Source organism: Carcharhinus amblyrhynchos, chromosome 8 (assembly GCF_965287045.1).
Source record: "Carcharhinus amblyrhynchos chromosome 8, sCarAmb.v2.hapA, whole genome shotgun sequence".
Taxonomy (NCBI): domain Eukaryota; kingdom Metazoa; phylum Chordata; class Chondrichthyes; order Carcharhiniformes; family Carcharhinidae; genus Carcharhinus; species Carcharhinus amblyrhynchos.
In genome coordinates, this window is record NC_137331.1 from 25,863,644 (window position 1) to 25,883,516 (window position 19,873).

Below are 19,873 nucleotides of genomic sequence, written 5' to 3' on the forward strand. Positions count from 1 at the left end.
TTCCTTACATAATGGTACATTTCTGCTTTCATTGGTTCCTTTTAGTTAAACTGTCATAAAAGAACATCACATAACTCATACCAACACTAGAAAGAGTCATAATTTTCTTCAGCGGAGCTACAAATGCTTCTATTGTTAGTCAAACTCATCTTTGCCTACTTAGATCTTCAAAGGATTTGCTGGCAAGTAGTTGAATTGTGAGTCTATACATTTGCACAAGGGAAACCTGACATCTTTCACCTGAGTGGGTATCTCCTTACCCAGTCAGATTGAAAAATTGAGAAATCAACAGAAGTGTAGGTTAGATTGGAGTGATTGAATTCAATGTCAAATCAGATGCAGAGAGAGAATTAAGGAATTGAATTTTAACCATGAAAGAAAGACTGGTTCCCTAATGGAACCTAACATGATCTCACTCACTCACTTTAACCAACATACAGAAAATCCTGATAGAAATGCCAGATCTCATTTAAATATGTAATAAGGCAATTAATTCTGAATTTAACGCAACTTTCTGGCTTTAACAGGCAGCACATGGTCTATCAAGCTACGTAAAACTTGCCAGGGTCAACAAGGTACAGCAGGAATTGACAGGCTGCAAAGCCTTAAAGACTGAAGCTGCTTCCTGGCCTAGCAGTGCTCACAGTGCTTGCTCTGAGAGTATTTCCACTGCTTAACAAACAGTTACCAACATTTTGCAAGTAATTCTGCTAGACTGTACTTTATTCACCTTCACCTGAACTTTACTGCAGTCGTCATCCAATGTAAGATGAGAGCTTCATATGCAGCTCTGCCATCAACCATTAATAAAGAACTGGAGAAGAAGCAGAAATACCATTACCAGCTTCTTTCTCCTCAAGATATGCTACTCCATAGGATGGAGGGGATGGACACAAGAATTGCAACTCAAAGTAAGAGATACCCCCAATATGGGGTACACAGACAGAGGATCAGCTGGAGTTCAGGCTTTCATAGCAGGTCCTTGCTTACACCTGCAGCCTGGAGTAAGACCTTCTAAAAGGACCAAGCGAGCACGTGTTGTTGGTGGCCATTAAGGTCACTGCAATCCTTAATCTCTTCACGTCTGGCTGCTTCCACGGATCTGCTGGTGACGTCTACATGATTTCGCAATCTGCTGCAGATTTAGGACTGAGCTGAGGAGGAACTACTTCACACAAAGGGTTGTGAATCTGTGGCATTCTCTGCCCAGTGAAACAGTTGAGGCTACCTCATTGAATGTTTTTAAGGCCAAGATTGAGTTTTGTACAATAAAGGAATTAAGGGTTATGGCGAGCAGGACAGCTAAGTGGAGCTGAGTCCACTCAAAGATCAGCCGTAATCTTATTGAATGGCGAAGCAGGCTCGAGGGGTCAAATGGCCTACTCCTGCTTCTACTACTTATGTTCCAGAAGTTGATCATAACAATCAGAACTGATATTAAACCAATGCCACTTCTGCCCTCTCGGGCACTGCTGAGAAAAAGAGTAGTGGAGTTCCCACTAGTTTTCCGTCTAGCATTTCAGTCACAAAAATAGATTATCCAATCATTGTCCCATTGCTGATTGTGGGAGTTTGGTGCGTGTAAGTGGCTGCTCCATTTCCTACTTCACGTCAGTGACTACAATTCTAACAATACATCATTGGTTGTCAAGGGCTTTGGTATGTCCGGTGGTTGTGAGAGGAGCCATGCAAATGCACTTTCTTGAATGGATTGTGTGGCGGGATAGGTTGACAGCATTGTGGAGGGTGACTGTGAGGATGGCTGGTTGTGTATGTCGGTGGTAATTGTTCGGTGGATATGTGCAGAGGCGACTGGAGAGAGAGGAATGAATAATACAGCGTGGTAAATTGGGCTTGGGAGTGCTGTGCAGGAGAGGTTGGAAATGTCAGAATAAGAGTGTTTGTGCATGAAGTTGACATGCCATTCACCTTCCCTGCCCGCTCTTGTTGCACTGAGTCTAAATTCTGGGGAATCTTGCTGCTCACTCCCTTAGCCACCACTTGATGTTGGTTTGATGCAGACCAAAATGGGCCAATCTTTCCACATAGCATTTCGTTATTTTAGTTGATGAAGCCTCAAGATTCAATCCAAAATAAAGCCAATCTGACCCCTGTTGAATCCTTTAAATAGAAATCCTTCCCGTGCAACTGAGATGTCATTTGGCCCACACTCTGTGCTTGGTCAGGAAGCCTGGAAGTGGCATGCTAACACACTGGCTGAGTTAAAAAGCAATGGCAAAGCACAATCCAACAATTGGGTTCCCAACCTGCTGCCAGAATCCCCCCTGTCTGCTGCAGATGAGCTGTGTTAGTTAAAACAGTACACAGAGAGAGGGAAAGAAGTTGGATTCGGAAAGGGGAAAAAGAGACAAAGTTAAAAATTTTGCTTTTCTAAAATCTGTAACAAGTGCATACATGTATAGTTCATCCTTTAGTACTAAAGAAGACCATATTCATTCATCATCCAGTTGTTGAGCTGTGTAGATGTGAAATTGGCTGATAAGTTCTATCTTAGCACGAAAAGCTCTAGCACAGTGAGGACAGGAAAATGGGGCTGCAAGATAGTTGGGGAGGGACTGTTGTCGTGGTTTTTACATGCCTTTTGCATGTTTTGGGCTGACACTATCCATTTTTTCTATGTTAATGTGTCTTTGGCAATTGCACTCTTCCAGATTGAGCGATCCCAGATAAGTGTCTTCCATAATGCAGTGTCAATTTTAAAGTACTGAGAAAGGCTTTCACAGTACCCTTAAAGGATTCCTTCTGGCTGCCAAGGGAACGTAGTTCACCATAGTTAATTTAATTCACTAGTTGTGAAACTCTGAATACAGTTATCATTAAATTTAAGTAACTCCCTCCTGATATTGTATTTCTCATCATTGTCCGTCACAAATCCCAGACTCGGTTTTGAAATCCGTGTTCAGTTCAGTTTGTTTGTCCCTTCAATATGAAAGTGTGTGTAACGAGTGGGTATGAAGCCACATTCACAGCATTCTGCAGTTCACCATAGAAGATTCACTTAGAGAGTCTGCTATCAGGCATTCTGGTGACATATCCAGCTCAACAGAGCAGTATTTGTTGTAACATTGTGAATATGCTGACTATGCCCATTATCCCTACTAAAGCATGAAGCAGTGGGGCTGTATACTTGTAATTGTTAATTCTCTGCTGGAGAGGCTGATTGTGAGTAATTAACTGTTATCACATGTTAAAAGGGTGTTTAGATTGAATGGGCAATTTTCTGTGATGAGTTTTCTTTGTATCTAATGCAACCATAAGCCAACTTTATTCTGTTAAATGTTTAAATGCTATCAGTGGGAAGGCAGACAGGGAAACGTCATTTTTACAAACCTGGGGGGATTTTCACATCATACCTGCCATGGGAATTATGCAAGCGTGGGGTAGACCATGCAAACATCCATTGACCTCGGGCAGGATTTGGTGGTTTTGAAGCGAGCGCCGCCAGAAAATCCCACCTCTGGTGTGATGCATCTTGGACAGAAACATTTTAATTTCTATGTTTAGCAGTGCCTTCTGCTGAATTTGCTTTGGCACTTATGCATAAATAATAAGCATTAATTTGACAGCAAAGTGGAGGCTAGAATTTACCTCAGAAATCTCAAGGTTAAATGGAAAATTTTGTTTATTCCAACTACTACCAGATGCACTTGTGCTAAGTATTGTACCTATGCGCAGTGTTGTGGGTGTACTGTTGGAGTCAAGGGGTCTTGACCCCTTCAGTAACAATAAGGAATAAACGTATCTGAATCAGTAGGTATCATCCAAGCAAAGATGGAGACAGAATTCATTATACAATATGGTTGGGTTTTCACAGCTGATAATTTACTAGTGCATTGAGGCAGGTAGACAACTCCAATTTTCAGGCAGATGCACCACGATGTATTGGAAATGTCAACATCATGTTGACGTTTAGTGTCCTTCACAAGCAGTATTATTGATCATTCGCCTTCATTCTTCATCCCAACCATCTGGAGATCCAGGTATACATCTTATTATCAAATTAAATACAAGGTAAAAACATAATAATTGCCTATGTTTACAGGAATGGTTACATGGATGAGAAACTTCAGTGATGAGGATAGATTAACGAGGTTAGGACTATTCTCCTTGGAGAGAAGAAGGCTGAGAGGAGATTTGATAGAGAAGACAGGGAGAAACTGTTCCCGTTCCTAAAAGGATCATGAGCGAGAGTGATTTGCAGAAGATACAAATGTTAAGTGAGGATTTTTTTTCACAACGAGTGGTTCAAGTCTGTAATGAACTGTTTGTAAGTGTGGCAGAGGCAGGTTCATTTGAGGCCTGACCTGGCCCTACCACCCCAAGGCCCTGTTGGCTGCTGCATTTTCTCCAATTCAGCATGTCATTGAAAAAGGGGGCTTCCTTCCCTTTGCAGAGTTGCCCATTGATGCTAAGCCTCAGGAGCATGCTGCACTAGTGAGGTCTTACCTGGACTGAGTCAGAAGGTCAAGTGAGACAGAATTTCAAGTAAGGAACTTGGATTGGAGTGGCGATCTGATGCCAGTTGCTATTCCAAGGAAATTCAGGCTCAATCTGTTCTAATATAAAAATAGAAAATGCTGAATAGAGTCAGCTGGCCTGGCAACAGCTGTGGAGAGAGAAACCAAGTTAACGTTTTAAGACCATATGACCTTTCAGATTTCCAGCATTCGCAGTATCTTGCTTTTTATTTGATGTTCTTATGATGCTGGATGAAGTATTTACTTGGACACCAATAGAACTCCACTGCCTTTCTTTGAATTAGTGCCATGGGACCTTACACACCCCCCTGAAAAAGCAGATGGAGGTTCAGTTTAATAGCTCATCAGTAAGACTGCTGGTGTGACTCATTGTTGCGCTGGGCAGATTTTGTGCTCCAGTATCTGGAGCAACACTCAAATTCACTACTTTCTGACTCAGGTGAGGGTGCTACCAAATCAGCTATAACTGACGTGCAAAGTTTTTTTGCTGTTTAAACTTTTGCAACAAGAGCTTTTCTGGGTGTAACTTCCGTTTATTGGTTCACTTTCATGTGCTGTCACCTCGTGAAAACAATATGGGTAAGTAAAGCTTCAGGATGAGGCTTTGGGGAAGAACCATTTCACAGTCATGAATTCTGTCAGTATCACAAAGATACAGTGTGCCAGTTCATTTTTATGTGAAAATTCAAATACAGTATTTTTGGTAGGCAAAGGCAATTGTAGAAAATAATTTTCTAACAAGGCAAAATGGTACAACTTGGGAACTTTTTTAATACCAGAAAGCTGGATAATTAATACAAAATTTGTATGTTAGACTTTTGAACTTTTTGTTTTGAATGTTGGATGAATGTACATTTTTTCTAAAGGGCAAATGTGTATTTACAACTTGTGCAGATCAAAAGAACAAATTAGAAATTTTTATTTAATCTCAAGCTTGGAACTAATGGGAAGGAAGAGGTTATTGGTAAAGTGAAGACTTAGAAGAATGGACATGTTTCTGTTCATATGTATGAACTACTCAAATAGCCACATAACTGCTCAATCCATAGCAGATGCATTTGAAGAAACTCATTGCACAAAGCTAATATTGCTGGCAGACATAAAAAATGGCTAAATGTATTCACATTAATCTCATGTTTTTGACAGATGTCTTAAGTTCTGAGACAGGATATCATTCTGAAGCCTTTCCTGGCACATAAGCAGTGGCATCTTTCCACCTCATAAGATGAGAGCATTCTAAGTGACAAGAGGAAAAAATTTTTGTGATTTTTTTTCATCAAATTTGACATATGTTGGTCCTAGGAATGGGATAATGTTTTCTAGTTTGAGTGCACAAGGCCAGTTTTTAACCACAAACCCAGCGCAAATACTCACTTGTGCTAGGCCGTTCTGTTAGGCAGTGTTAAAGACCTTTGTTATAGACAGGTGAGGACCTTGTACATATTAAAAACTTGGTATCCAAAGATGCCATTTGAACTCTGATGCAAATTTATTCCTGGGCTTTGTGACTCTTGCAAAGTGCTGAATGTGCCAGGAAGGCTGGCACTGAATGGATCCAGGGCATCAAGAGATTTTGCTTGAATATACTGTTTGCCTTTACTAGTTTCTTTGCGGATCAGAAGGAGCGGAAAAAGAAAATAAACACAGTCCTATCGATGCTAGCCTCCTTTGCCTTTCCCATGTCTGTGATCATTTCTTGACGACCTACCCTCGCTTTCGGAGGCATGAAATTCTATGATCACCTGCTGGTCTCCACTTCGTTAACACTGAGATTGGATGGAAGTGGTTGCCGCTGCTTCAACCCCTGTATTATACACATTAAATTCAATGCTATAGTATCTACACTGCTCAGTTAAGTGGGGCTGCAGCAGGAACATAGGAACAGGAGTCGTCCATTCAGCCCATCAAGCCTGCTCCGTTATCTAATACAATCATGGTTGATCAGACGGTTCAATGGTTTTTACATCCACTATCCCCATAACCCTTTAGTTTGATATTCAGAAATCTGTGAATTTCTACTGTAAACATACTCAATGATTGAACTTTCAATCATCTGGAATAGAGAATTCCAAAGCATCACAACTTTCAGTGTAAAGAAATTTCTCCTCATCTCTCTTCTACCAGGCTGCCCCTTATTTTGAAATCGTGACCCAGTTCTAATTTCCATTACTTGCAACTTCCCTGTCTATTCCTTTTGTAGGTTTCAATGAGATCACCTCTCATTCTTTGAAACTCTAGAAAATACAGGCCTAGTTTGTCCAACCTCTCTCCTTAAGATAATCCTGCCGTTCTCAGGACAAGTCTAGTGAACCTTCATTGCAGTCCCTCTATCAATAATATCCTTACCAAAGTAAAGGGACCAAAACTGCACACAGTACTTCAGTTGCAGTTTAACTAAGCTTTTTCACAATTGAACAAGATCTCACTACTCCTGTACTCGAATCCTCTTGCAATAAAGGCTAACATTCCATGAGTCTTCCTGTAGCCTGCTGCACCTTCATGCTAGCCTTCAGTAACTTGTGGACCTCGGGTCCCTTTGTGCATCTACATTTTCTAATTTCTTACTATTTAGGAATTATTCTGTACATCTGTTCCTTCTACCAAAATGGATACCTCACCCCAAAAGCAATTTCTTTTAGTGGTCAGAGGACGAATAGATTTTAACATACAGAGTGATTTGGGTGTTCTTGTACACAAGTCACAAAGTTAACAAGCAGGTGCAACAAACAATTAGGAAGGCAAATAGTCTTGAATTATTCAGCCTCCTTACAACAGAGTAAAGAAGTCTTGCTGGAATTAGATAGAACATAGAATTCCCACAGTGGAGAAGGACGCCACTCAGCCCATTAAGTCTGCACAGATAACAACCCTAAGCCCTACCCCCACAACTTCAAACATTTACCCCACTAATCCCCCTCACCTATACATCCTAGACACTAAGAGGCAATAAGCATGGCTAATTAACCTAACCTGCACATCTTTGGACTGTGGGAGGAAATCTGAGCACCTGGAGGAAACCCACGCAGACATGAGAGAACATGCAGACTCCACACCAAGTGACCCAAGCCAGTAATCGAACCCAGATCCCTAGAGCTTTGAGGCAGCAGTGCTAACCACTGAGGCATAAGAGTTTGAGGACTAGGGTGTGGTCTCACCATAGGTCCTTGGTCTGAGATGTGAAATTGAAGTGAGCTCAACAATTTGCTGATATGTTTCCTGTGGATGGTACACGTTGGAACCGCAGATGCCCATTGATGAAAGGGACAGATGATTATTCAGTAACATGGGTGCTGATCAAGTAGACTGCTCTGTCACAAGGGAAAAAAGAAAATGACCAGCCCCAGTTTTCATTTATGAAAATCTACTATTGCATGTGTTGCAAGAAACACGCTACTTATTTAAATAACATATTTCTCTAATCTTTTGCTTTGAGGGGAGGAAAAGAAGATAGGGCTGATGATCTAATTCACATAAATGTTCAGCTTGTTTCTATTCACATATTTTGCAAATCTGCCCTAGGGAATATTTTGGAACTTTCCAACTTGCACTGTTGGACTTGGGCAGTGAATAAACTAATTCATTTCTAATTTTCCTCACTCTCTGCTGTAGTGCCAAACTATTTGTACTTGTGTAAAAGTCTAATTCCTGAGACCAACTTGTAGGCCAAAAGTTACAGGATTGACTTTTATGAGGGTCATGCTTTTAAGGGATTGTGCATACTGGAAGTGGAATCCATAATACAGTAAAGTAAACAAAAGCATTAATTATCTAATTCATAAATTCTGTAGCATTACACATTATATGCATTTCATATTAGTATCTAAATGTTTATATGTTCATTAACGATCATTTTATTTTATATTTATATATTTACAATGAAACTGAATTCTAACATCTGTAGGTACACTTTTGATTCTCTGATCCCTGAACTATCAGGGTCAACATTCATGTCAGATACATGAAAACTTAATATTTCTTAGGCCAGAAGTTATGTGGTTGTCTTTCATATGAAATCACATTTTGTACAGATATATACAGTAACTTCACTGATCTCCAATTCCTTGTTTATAATCTATTGTTTCTTTACCTGGGTGGCGTGTATGTCAACCATGCCTGATATCCACTTGTATTTTCTAGCAAGGATCTTTTGGACAGTTGTGAGAAGCAGAAACTTGACACGTTCCTCTTAGTCCATGATTTATGAAACCATTGCAGTGCCTCAACTTCTGGCCTACCAGAGACCAGCTAAATACTTGGAGACTGGGTGTCTAATCAGGATGAGGTGATATCTTCTATCTAGTCAAATTCCAGGAAACCAGGTTTTGCTGCTTTAAAATGGATCACTGGTTTGCAAAAATACTTGTAGAAAAACAGTTCGCGTGGCTCACCTACTTCTAGGAAAGGTTGAGAAAGAGATCCTGCAGGCACTAATCCTATCCAAGAGATGCAATGCACTTGCTGTCAGGCCAAGTAGAAAAACTGCAGGAAGGACAGCCACAATATAGACCAGTCACCATGGCTGAGAGGGCTGTCTGCAGTGAGGAAGAATAGAATAGAAATATGTTGGTAATGAGAAGCTCGGTAATTAGAGAAATTGATAGTGTCCACTTCAACCAAGAATGACAATCCTGAAGGATGTTGGCCAAGCCATTCAGTGCTAGGGTAAATGATATCTCACAGCGGCTGGAGAGGAACTTGGAAGGAGAGGGGTAAATCCAGATTCGCAGTCCATGTTGGAACAAATGACAGATGGTACTAATCTTTCGATGATGGCCCTTGCCATTTACTGATTGGCACAGGACCAAACAGATAATGAGAATTAAGATGCAGCTAAATGTCTGGTGCGAGAAAGAGAGGTTTCTTTTCATGGGGCACTGACACCATTTTTGGGACAGGAAGGACCAGTAATAATAAGATGGGTTCATCTAAACCAGGATGAAGTTTATGTCCTTGAGTAAAGGATAAATAGTGAGGCAGCAAAAGCTTTAAAGTGGTAGGGCAATGCAAAATTGATGAAAATACGCAGCCTACATTTAAAGAAAGCAGAGCAGGAGAATATAAGAAAAAATTAAAGAGAGCACATTAAAGTAAGTGCGGCACAGTGGTTAGCATTGCTGCCTCACAGCACCAGAAAACCGTTGAGTGACTGTGCATAGTTTGCTCATTCTCCCCTTATCTACATGGGTTTCCTCTGGATGTTTAGGTTTTCTCCTACACTTCAAAAATGTGCAGGTTGGGTGCATTAGCCGTGCTTAATTGACCCGTACTATCCCAAAATGAGTAGATTAGGGGGATTAGCGGGGTAACTGCATAGGGTGAAGGGAATGTGCATGGGGTGGGCCTGGGTAAGATGCTCTGTCAGAATTGGTGCAGACTCATTGGGCTGAATGGCCTCCTTCTGCACTTGCTATCTAGGGATTCTGTGGTTGATGGCAACAGGAATCTAAAAAGATGGTTAAACATAGAAAATATCCTATTAAAAATGCACTGTTAGCAATGTGCACACTATAATAAAATGGAGAAATTGGAAGTAATCATGTGTTGGAAGGAACAAGATATAGTAAGGGTTACTGAGACAAGACTGCAGACCAATCAGATCTCAATTAAACAATGCAGGGCATAACATTTGGAAAAGATGGAGAGGAAAACAGGAATAGAGAGGAGCTTGTTTATTCAGGATAACATAATAGAAACTGCAGTTAACATTAAGACAAAAGTAGAATCCGTATAGAGATAAAAGATCATAAAGGATTGATAGTTGAAGGAAGATAGAAGAAAACAATTTGCTGAAGGAATGGGGAATTGAATAAAAACAATAATAATCAAGGGGATTTTAACAAACCTGATGTTATTTGGACAAGGTAAAAAGAAAAAGGGAATGGAGTTCCTATAATGTGTGCAGGACTCCTTTCTAGCCCAGTATGTAATAACAAACTGAACTCTAGTGGGACCCCATGAATTCATAAAAACATGGAAAAACAACTGAGGGTACAGAAAGAGGCATGTATTAATCACTTAGCAAACAGAAGACCCCATGATAAGATAGCATTCAAGCAATTAGTGAAGAAAAAAAATTGGAAGGCAAAGAATAACTAAGAAATCAAATCATCAAAAGACATAAAATAGTATATTAAATATATTTTTCAGATGCATCTGTAAAAAAGGCATAATGAGGCATGATAATGCCATAAGTAATGATCAGGAAATGACAAATATTAAATAATTATTTTGCCACAGTATTTACCAAGGAAATGGAACAATTTTGCATAACATTGAACGATAAGACAAGTAATGAGGTTGATACATTTGAAATTAAAGAGATGTAATGAGTAAACTAAAGAATCTTAAGAGGAGAAAGCCACCAACTTTTTTTGAATCCTTGTAATCAAAAAGAATCAAGGAAGGACATAGCAGAGGCAGTATAATTCAAATTTAATAATTTGCTGGAAAAGATATATTCATAGAGGATTGTAGATAGCCAATGTAATTCCTATATTTAAAATGGGGGACAGGTCATGTGCAGGGACATCTCAACCAGTCGACTTAACATAAGTAGATGGAAAAATATTGGATCCTTTCTAAAGGAAAAAAATAGAAAAATATCTTCTGTTCACTTCTGTTCAGCATGAATTTGAAAAGAGGAAATCTTGCTGAACTAACATTGAATTTTTTTGAGGTGTTAACAGAGAATAGAGAATGTAGTGGGTGTTATTTAACAGGATTTTCACAAGCTTTTATAAGATACCCACAAATAGACTGATTGTTACAGCCCAAGAATTTGGGGTGTGACAGTGACAGAATGGATTGCTTGGTGGCTTCAAGACAGAGAGTGGAAATGAAAGTAATTTATTCAGAATGGCAGAAGATAGCAAATTGTGTCCTACAAAGATCAATGCTTCAGCCACTGTTATTCACAATTTGCGTTAAAATATAGACTTTGGAATCAAAAATACAATTTCTGACTTTACAGATGGCACCAAATTGGCAAGGTGTGGGGGTGATAGCCAGTTCTGCAACAAATTACAGGAGAACATTAATAAACTTTCAAAATGGGCAAATGATTGGCTAATGAAGTTCAACACATAAATGTGAGGTAGTATATCTTGATAGGAAGAATAAGGCGGTCACTTAGAACTTGGCAGGTTCTCATCTATGTGATGTAGAGAAATAAAGGGATCTCATGACAAATAGATCAACTATTATAAGTTTGTGCTATAGGTTAACAAGGCCATTATGAAAAAAAAGGCACAGAATTTTTTTTCTGAGTGATAGAATTGAAAAGTAGGGAAGTTGTACTAAATCTGTTCCAAACTGCACACTTGAGAGTATCGAGTGCAGTTCATATAAGAACATAAGAAATAGGAGCAGGAGCCGGCCATCTAGCCCTTCGAGCCTGCCCTGTCATTCAATAAGATCATGGCTGATGTGTCGTGGCTCAGTTCTACTTTCCCGCTTTCTCCCCATAACCCTTAATCCCCTTGCCTACCAAAAACCTATCTACCCGCATCTTAAATATATTTAGCGAGGTAGCCTCCACCACTTCAACGGGCAGAGAATTCCAGAGATTCACCACCCTTTGAGTGAAGAAGTTCCTCCTCAACTCTGTTCTAAACTGCGCCCCCCCCCCCTTATCTTCAGGCTGTGCCCTCTAGTCCTGCTGTCCTTTCTGAGCGGGAAGAACCTCTCCACCTCTACCCTATCCATCCCTTTCATCATCTTATACGTCTCAATGAGATCCCCCCTCATCCTTCTAAACTCTAACGAGTACAAGCCCAGTCTATTCAGCCTCTCCTCATAGCTCAACCCCCTCAACTCCGGCATCAGCCAAGTGAACCTCCTGTGCACTCCCTCCAAGGCCAAAATATCCTTGCGCAAGTGCAGCGACCAAAACTGCACACAGTACTCCAGCTGCGGCCTCACCAGTGCCCTGTACAGGGCACTGATCACCATATTTTAAAAAGGATACCGAGGTTTGGGAGCAGGTACGCAGAAGCTTCATAAGAATACCAGATATGTGTGTGTATACATATCAGGAAAGGATTGGCATGCCAAAAAAAGGCTGACCTGATAGGGATCTTTAAAATCTTTCAAGTCGCAATATAAGAGAGCCACTAAAAAATCCAGTAAAGAAATAAGGGGAAACTTATTTACCAAAAGACTGCTGAGAAAGTGGAACTTGCAATCACGGAGAGCGGTTGAAGTGAGTAATGTAGATGGACATAAGGGGAAACTGGAGAAGCATATGAGGGAGAAGGGAATTAATAATTCCAACGAATGATGAAGATGGGAGAAAACTGGGATGGAGCGTAAATGCTGATGTGAACTGGTTGGTTGGGCTGAGTGCACATGTTCTATGTCGTATTCTGTATATTAAATGTACATTTCTTCAGCTCAAATTGACCTGTTTTCGTGTCCTTGTTCTACTTAATAACCTTGGGCTTCTTCATATCTCAGATTCACAATGCAATTAGTGGAATTGACTATTCAGATCCACATACATTTAGTAATACATTCGATAATATAAACAGGAAATCTTACAGGGTGAGGAGATTTGTAGATATTTGGTTAAGTTGTAAAATATGAAGTGCGAGACGCAACCACGTCTGCAGGATTCTCAGTTTTTAAGCATTATGCTGATAAGAATCAGTTAGTATTTTAGATTAGCAATTCAATGCAGTATGCTGTATTTTGCTTTATCTGTTAGTTTGTACTGTAAGTGTTTGAGGTCATGTAGAATGTGAAATTTTAAAGTTAAGCTAAATATTGCATTGTGGAAAATTATGTCTGAATATATAAGTGATACTCACATTTCCAGACCTTTGACCCTTACCTAGGATTAACCATTTGTGATTCTCAATGTTTTATTTCTTCTTGCCCTCTATTGGAAGGTCTAATTATGTTGTAAATCAAAACTGGGAATTAATCATTGGGCATACCCCATCAGGATTACTGTGAGTTTGTTTTTCAGGAAAAAGTCAGTTTGATAACTATGGACATGAAGTAAATTGTGAGGAGCACTTTTTAAACAATCGCTACTGAAAGAATTTGAGAGGTGGAAATCAGAGGTGTGATTCAAACTCATGATATGCTCACAAATATATTGGGCCTCAACTTCCAAGCTCTAGGATGTTGTATTTTAGAAAAGGTGTGTTACATCAACGGTTCAAGTTAAGGTTTACACAGCTTTTGCTCAGAAATACAAACACTGGAAATCATCTAAAAATACAATTTACATTGTAAACTTTGTCTGTTCTGACTAAATTAGATCAACAATTACCCAGAAAAGATTAGAAGAATTTGCACAAATCCCCTCTCCCACCCTCAAGGGGATTACGCCCCAATGGGGACTCCATTTCCCTCCCCAAGCCAGGCTCGACTCAACCCCAGCCTCCAGGTTTGATCCAACATCTGATGCCCAGCCTAAACTGAGGCGACTCAAGATCCCACCTAAGCCCTCCCTCAAATCTCCCAAACCAAACCTCCCAAACTTAATCTGTCCATGGCCTGTCAAATACCTTTAAACCTGGTGGCAACTTTAACTTACCTGATTTACAGCAGCTAGTACCATGAAAAAAATAGGCTGCGACTCAACCCTACGGATAAGCTGCAAGATGCTGGACCTGATTCAGAAGGTCAGGTGCGACAGGATCAAAAAGAACTTTGGGTAAGACAGCAGGAGCAAAGTGGGAATCCAACTGATTGCATCTCTGAGATTTAACTCATTCTACAAGGGACTAGCCAGTTCATGTTTGGCTTTGGCTCATACATATATCAATTCTTTTTGTATGAATGATAGATAAACTGAAGCTATTTAATAACCCCTGAGGAAAATCTGTTTAGCTCTTCTAGCTGTTGATTTATTGCATTTTAAAGAGCCAGTTGAAATTTGGCCCAAACTAAGAGCACAGTTAGAATTTAGCTCAATCAAATGTTTCTGCAGCTGCGGCTATGTGTCCTTTTACCATCTTGTTTGTGAAAGATGGCCACACATGTACTGATGTTGATTTGGATATACCAGTACATACTGTGCAGCATTTTGGCACAGCACTTAGCACCGCTGCCTCACAGTGCCAGGGACCCGGGTTCAATTCCAGCTTCATTCACTGTCTGTGCGGAGTCTGCACCTTCTCTCCATGTTTGTGTGGGTTTCCTCCTGGCGCTCCAGTTTCCTCCCACACTCCAAAAGACGTGCTGGTTAGGTGTATTGGTGATGCTAAATTCTCCCTCAGTGTACCCGAACAGGCACCGGAAAGTGGCGACTAAGGGATTGTCACAGTAACTTCATTGCAGTGTTAATGTAAGCCTACTTGTGTGACGCTAATAAATAAACTTTAAAACTAGGCAGTTCCACCCATTTGTCCGCATTGAACCAGCATAATGCGATCAGATTTCTGTGTTTTCTGTTTTCTTGGTGTTAATTGAAACTCTTCTGTATCCTGCAGACCACTTGTTTCACCTGTAGAAAAAAGATTACTCTGCAGACTTAATTTTCAGTCATCACCAGAACTATTTTTAAAAATTGAATAACACTTTTGCAGTGGTATGGAAGTTAATTTAGACATAATGATGCTCTGAAGTTGCAAAGTAATTTAAACCACACTGATCCAATGATGATAAAGTACCCAACATTTAAATTAGTTCTTTCACAGTTTCTGAACATATCAAACTATGTACCTTTGAGATGAAGGCCTTAGCAGCTGTTTACTAGCACGTAGCAACTCTAGTCATAGCATTGCTTCCCATTCAGTTCACTGAGAAATGGAGGATGGGGGGCAGGCGAGCTGTCAGATTCATTTTGTAGCCTCTGTAAGCAGAATTTGGACGGTTGATAATGAATGGCTAACTAATGTAGTCTTCTGTGAACTTCGTGGAGATCAAAATATGTATTATTGTTAGTCTAAATATCTAGCCTTGCATGTTTTTGTCTTCGCACTCTATTTGCCAAACCCTTTGTAATCTATTATTGATTGAGCTTGGGAAAGAATTGAGAAGATTGGTCAGGTTTAGTGAAGACATTCTAATGAAGTTACAGTTTGGTCACTATTTACATGACTATTATGTTGAGTCTAGCAAACAGTGTTTCTTTGAATTTGTAATTTGGTTTGTCCCTTTCTGCACCAAACACACCGCAACAGGATCAATTCAGACTTTTTAAATTTCTTCATGCAAGTTGAGGTTTATCATGCTGGCAGCTATTCACTTCCTCTCGGCTGATTTCTCTTGTGGTATCTCTTGTCTGAGCAGCAAAGGACTCAGCACTGAAGAAATTGTTCTTTGTTCACCGTCGTCTTTCTGTTAGCAAGCGCTCATGTCTTTTGCTAACTGGCTGTGTTTTGCAGCTGTAGTACAGAAGTTTACACTTAAAAGTTTAACATTTGAGTGAAGCATTTTGGTGGAAGGAGGGACAGGCTGCTTTCTTGATAAGAGCCACCTATGGTCCAAATCAGTTTCAACAATCATTCAATGCATAGTATTCAAAGTTGACAAACCATTGTTATCTGGGTGACAGGAGTTGGGTGGGAAATGAAGCCTTTTTTTTAGTTTTTCTGAGAACTTCTCTTTTTGTATACACTTATGTGGTTTACATCTATTAGAAGAAACACAAGTTAACTTTGTACGCTGTTGCATTTCAATATTAGGAATGGACTGAATATTTTGAAATGATGTGGAGATGCCAGCGTTGGACTGGGATAAACATAGTAAGGAGTCTCACAACACCAGGTTAAAGTCCAACAGGTTTATTTGGTGGTAAATGCCAAGTGAGACTTCTTACTATTTTGAAATGTACATAATTTGTTCTTTGTATCTTAAAATATATGTAATTAAAAGTTGAAGAGTTAACCTGTTTATGTTCTGTTGCAGGAGATGGACATCTTGGTGTTTAGCTGTGTTATGAGCAAAGAAAAGCACGTTGGCTAGGTTGGTCCAAAGAGCATCATTGGAGCCATTGCTGTGCAAAAGGACTTGCACACCTTTTCCAGGATGAAGAAAATCAGCCTTAAAACAATTAAAAAATCCTTTAACCTGAATAAAGGCAAAGACGAAAATGAATTTGTGGTTGTACAGCAGCCATCACTTGTCAACGATTTTGGGAAGGAGGACTCTCTCTTCAGTTGTTATGGGAAAGATTTGGCTGGTAATGATCTAAACAAAGTAGACGATGATGACAAAGGACCAAAAAATAAGGCAAAAGGTGAAGGTTTGATGGGCACTCTGAAAAGGAGGCTATCTGCAAAGCAAAAACAAAAAGGTAAAGGGAATGTACCTTCCGTCAACTTAGTGGAAGATGATCGATTTTCCTCCTCTTCAACTCCAACGAGCATTAATGACTTAAAAGCTCAAAGACCTTTGAGATCCACGTCACTTCGTGGCCACCATTATAGCCCTACGCCTTGGCCTTTGCGATCAGCCAGCTCAGAAGAAACCTGCATTAAGATGGAGGTTAAGGTTAAAGCGTTAGTCCACAATAATAGCCCAAGCCAGGCATTAAATGGTGTTCGTAAGGAGTTCCACGATATGCAAACAGATCATGTGTTGCAGGAACAGAACAGCACAATCAAAGAAATTGAACCCCAGAATGGCCATTCTCATTTGAATATTGATGAAACTTGTCATGTTCCTGTGGCTGTTGGATTAATGCCTCAGAACTACATTCACTACACAATGCCTTTAGAAGAGGGAATGTTTCCTATGGAAGGGTCCCGTACCTGTTGTCTTGACAATTCATCGCCAATGGAAGTTGCATCAGTGCCATCCCATGTATGTAGTAGCACACTACAGACAGATGAAGGCCATATGGTCCCAGATTTAGTGGTTGCCTCAGATATATTCTTGGACCCACCGGTAAATGGTCTATTGATTGGTACCACAGGTGTCACGTTGCGGAACTCAAGTTCCAACCATGTTGATATCCCTCCATTATCTCCACTCCTACCTCCGATTCCAAATCAAATGCAATTGACATTTCCCGGGTTTGGTGGTACAGCAGCCCATGTAGCAGAAAGAGTTCGTCACCATTTGAACTTTGATCCAAATTCTGCTCCTGGAGTAGGGAGAGTTTATGACTCTGTACAAAATAATGGTCCAATGGTGGTCACAAGTCTCACGGAAGAGCTGAAAAAGCTTGCAAAGCAAGGATGGTACTGGGGTCCCATAACACGATGGGAGGCAGAGGAGAAGCTTGCCAATGTGCCTGATGGTTCTTTTCTTGTACGTGATAGTTCTGATGACCGTTATCTTTTAAGCCTGAGTTTTCGCTCACAAGGCAAGACTCTTCACACTAGAATAGAACACTCGAACGGCAGGTTTAGCTTTTATGAACAGCCGGATGTAGAGGGACACACATCGATTGTAGAGCTGATTGAGCATTCAATTAAGGACTCTGAAAATGGCGCGTTTTGCTATTCCAGGTCTCGCCTACCTGGCTCTGCAACTTATCCTGTAAGACTAACAAACCCAGTATCCCGGTTCATGCAAGTGCGGTCACTACAGTATCTGTGCCGTTTTGTTATTCGTCAATACACTCGAATAGACTTGATTCAAAAACTGCCTCTGCCAAACAAAATGAAGGATTATTTGCAGGAGAAGCACTACTGAAAAGTTTTGAAGTCTTGCAGATTGCACTTTTGGAACTGGAATGCATTGGAATATTTTTTTTAAAATATAATTTATCAAAAATTAGCTTTAAAAAATCCTCCTTCATTTTGTAATCACAGGCCTCTGTTTTTCTTCCTCTTAACCTCCCTTCCCACCTCACCATGCGACCAACAAATGTTGAGCACAGTCTATTTGCCAAATAAAGTCATCCTATTTTTCATGTCAAGCTGTATGTAACACTATTTTCTCAGTCACCTATGAAAGAGTGCTGAGCCCAATCCATGCCCAATCTTTATAATTTTTACACTTAACCACAGGTTTCTGTAACTGAACTTGGAATTAAGGACCCAGTCCCTCGAGAGTGGCCATGCTGTACGCAGTGCTTCTGTGCAGGTTGGTTCTGCTCAAAAGCAACCAAATGAGACAACACCTGGGCAGTTTATCATCTTTAAAGTCAAGCTGTGATTTGTTTTTAATTGAAAGCAAAAATATTTAATGGAGTAAAACAGGACAATGTGTTCAGTGCAGTAGATGGTACACAGGGCACACAGACCCATGTATAATTTGCTGTTTAATTGGCTAAGCATGCTGGCATTATCAGCAGCTGACAACCTGAAGTATTATACCTTATATCACTTTTCCTGCATACAAATTACTGTATTCCTGACCAACCTTCTTTTAACAGACCTATGCATGAGTCCAAAAATTCTGCCTTTTATTTGATTGGAATTGTTTTAATATAGAAGTTGCCATCCTTGTTCTTTCGTACTACTTAGCTCAGCATTTTGAGTTTGATTTGAAAGATAGTTTCCAAATGCCTTTTTATTATAGAGCACAACATAGAATTATTTTCACACGCCTGGTTTGCAAATACAGTTCTTAAGCCAGTTTGTGCTTGTTTGCCCATGGACCAATTTTATAAAGGGCCATCTTGCCAGTATTTTGAGTGATGGTTTAAAATCCTGTGGGAGACCACATTGAATACAGTAAATATTGAAGAGTATTATCCCTGGTTTTAAAGGGAACTAATGAGTTTATTTACATATTTCAGATTGTTTTCTTTTTTTAAACAAAAGGTTGTAGGATATCAACAATAATTTCTATGAGGTAATACGGAATGACATTTTATGGATTGTTTGTTTTTCAATTGACTCATATGAATTGCAAATTGGATATCATGATTGAGGACTTTGAACAATTACTCAATGTCTCTGATCCTTGTAACCACCAGGTAAAGATTGGTTAATCATACCAGTGAGGTAAATTGGAAATTGGAAACTTTTTGTGATTTTTGTTTTTATTCGGTTGGAATATTATTACTGTAGTTCATTTGTATTTCAATAGACCAACTGACTGAAATTTAGCAATAATTTCTTTCTTTTTCCTCTTTCTGTTGAAGTACTTTGTGCACTTTTAGGTTGTGTTCGGTTTCACATTTTCCTGTATTGCCATATAGAAAATTTCTGTAAGTGTACAGGTAAACTGTTCCTATAAAATCATTTGTAATATGCCAAATATTAGTGTGCATTTGTTATTCATAGCTGTGCACAACACCTTGTTCCAGTTTGGTCTTGCATAAACACACAGAGTCACATAAATGTTAAACTTTGACTCATCACCATGTTCAGGTATCAACAAATTTGAAAACACAAGATTGAAACAGACTACTTCAAAGCTAGTTATTTTATGATCTGCAGGGTGTTTTAAAATATTTTTTATTTGCATGCAGTATTCCCTGGCTAATAGGTACAATGGTCTCTGCCATACATATTTGCATT

General features: G+C 39.7%; 1 protein-coding gene across 1 annotated transcript in view; it reads left to right on the plus strand.

Annotated features, from left to right (window-relative positions):
* LOC145346470 (suppressor of cytokine signaling 6-like) overlaps nucleotides 1-19,600 on the plus strand; it is a 53,426-nt gene extending 33,826 nt beyond the window's left edge. Inside the window, exon 2 of the mRNA XM_080193776.1 lies at nucleotides 16,362-19,600. Within this exon, the coding sequence (XP_080049902.1) occupies nucleotides 16,482-18,095 (1,614 nt within the window). The 5' untranslated portion in view covers nucleotides 16,362-16,481 and the 3' untranslated portion in view covers nucleotides 18,096-19,600. The remainder of the gene's footprint in view (nucleotides 1-16,361) is intronic.
* Nucleotides 19,601-19,873: the final 273 nt, after the last annotated feature.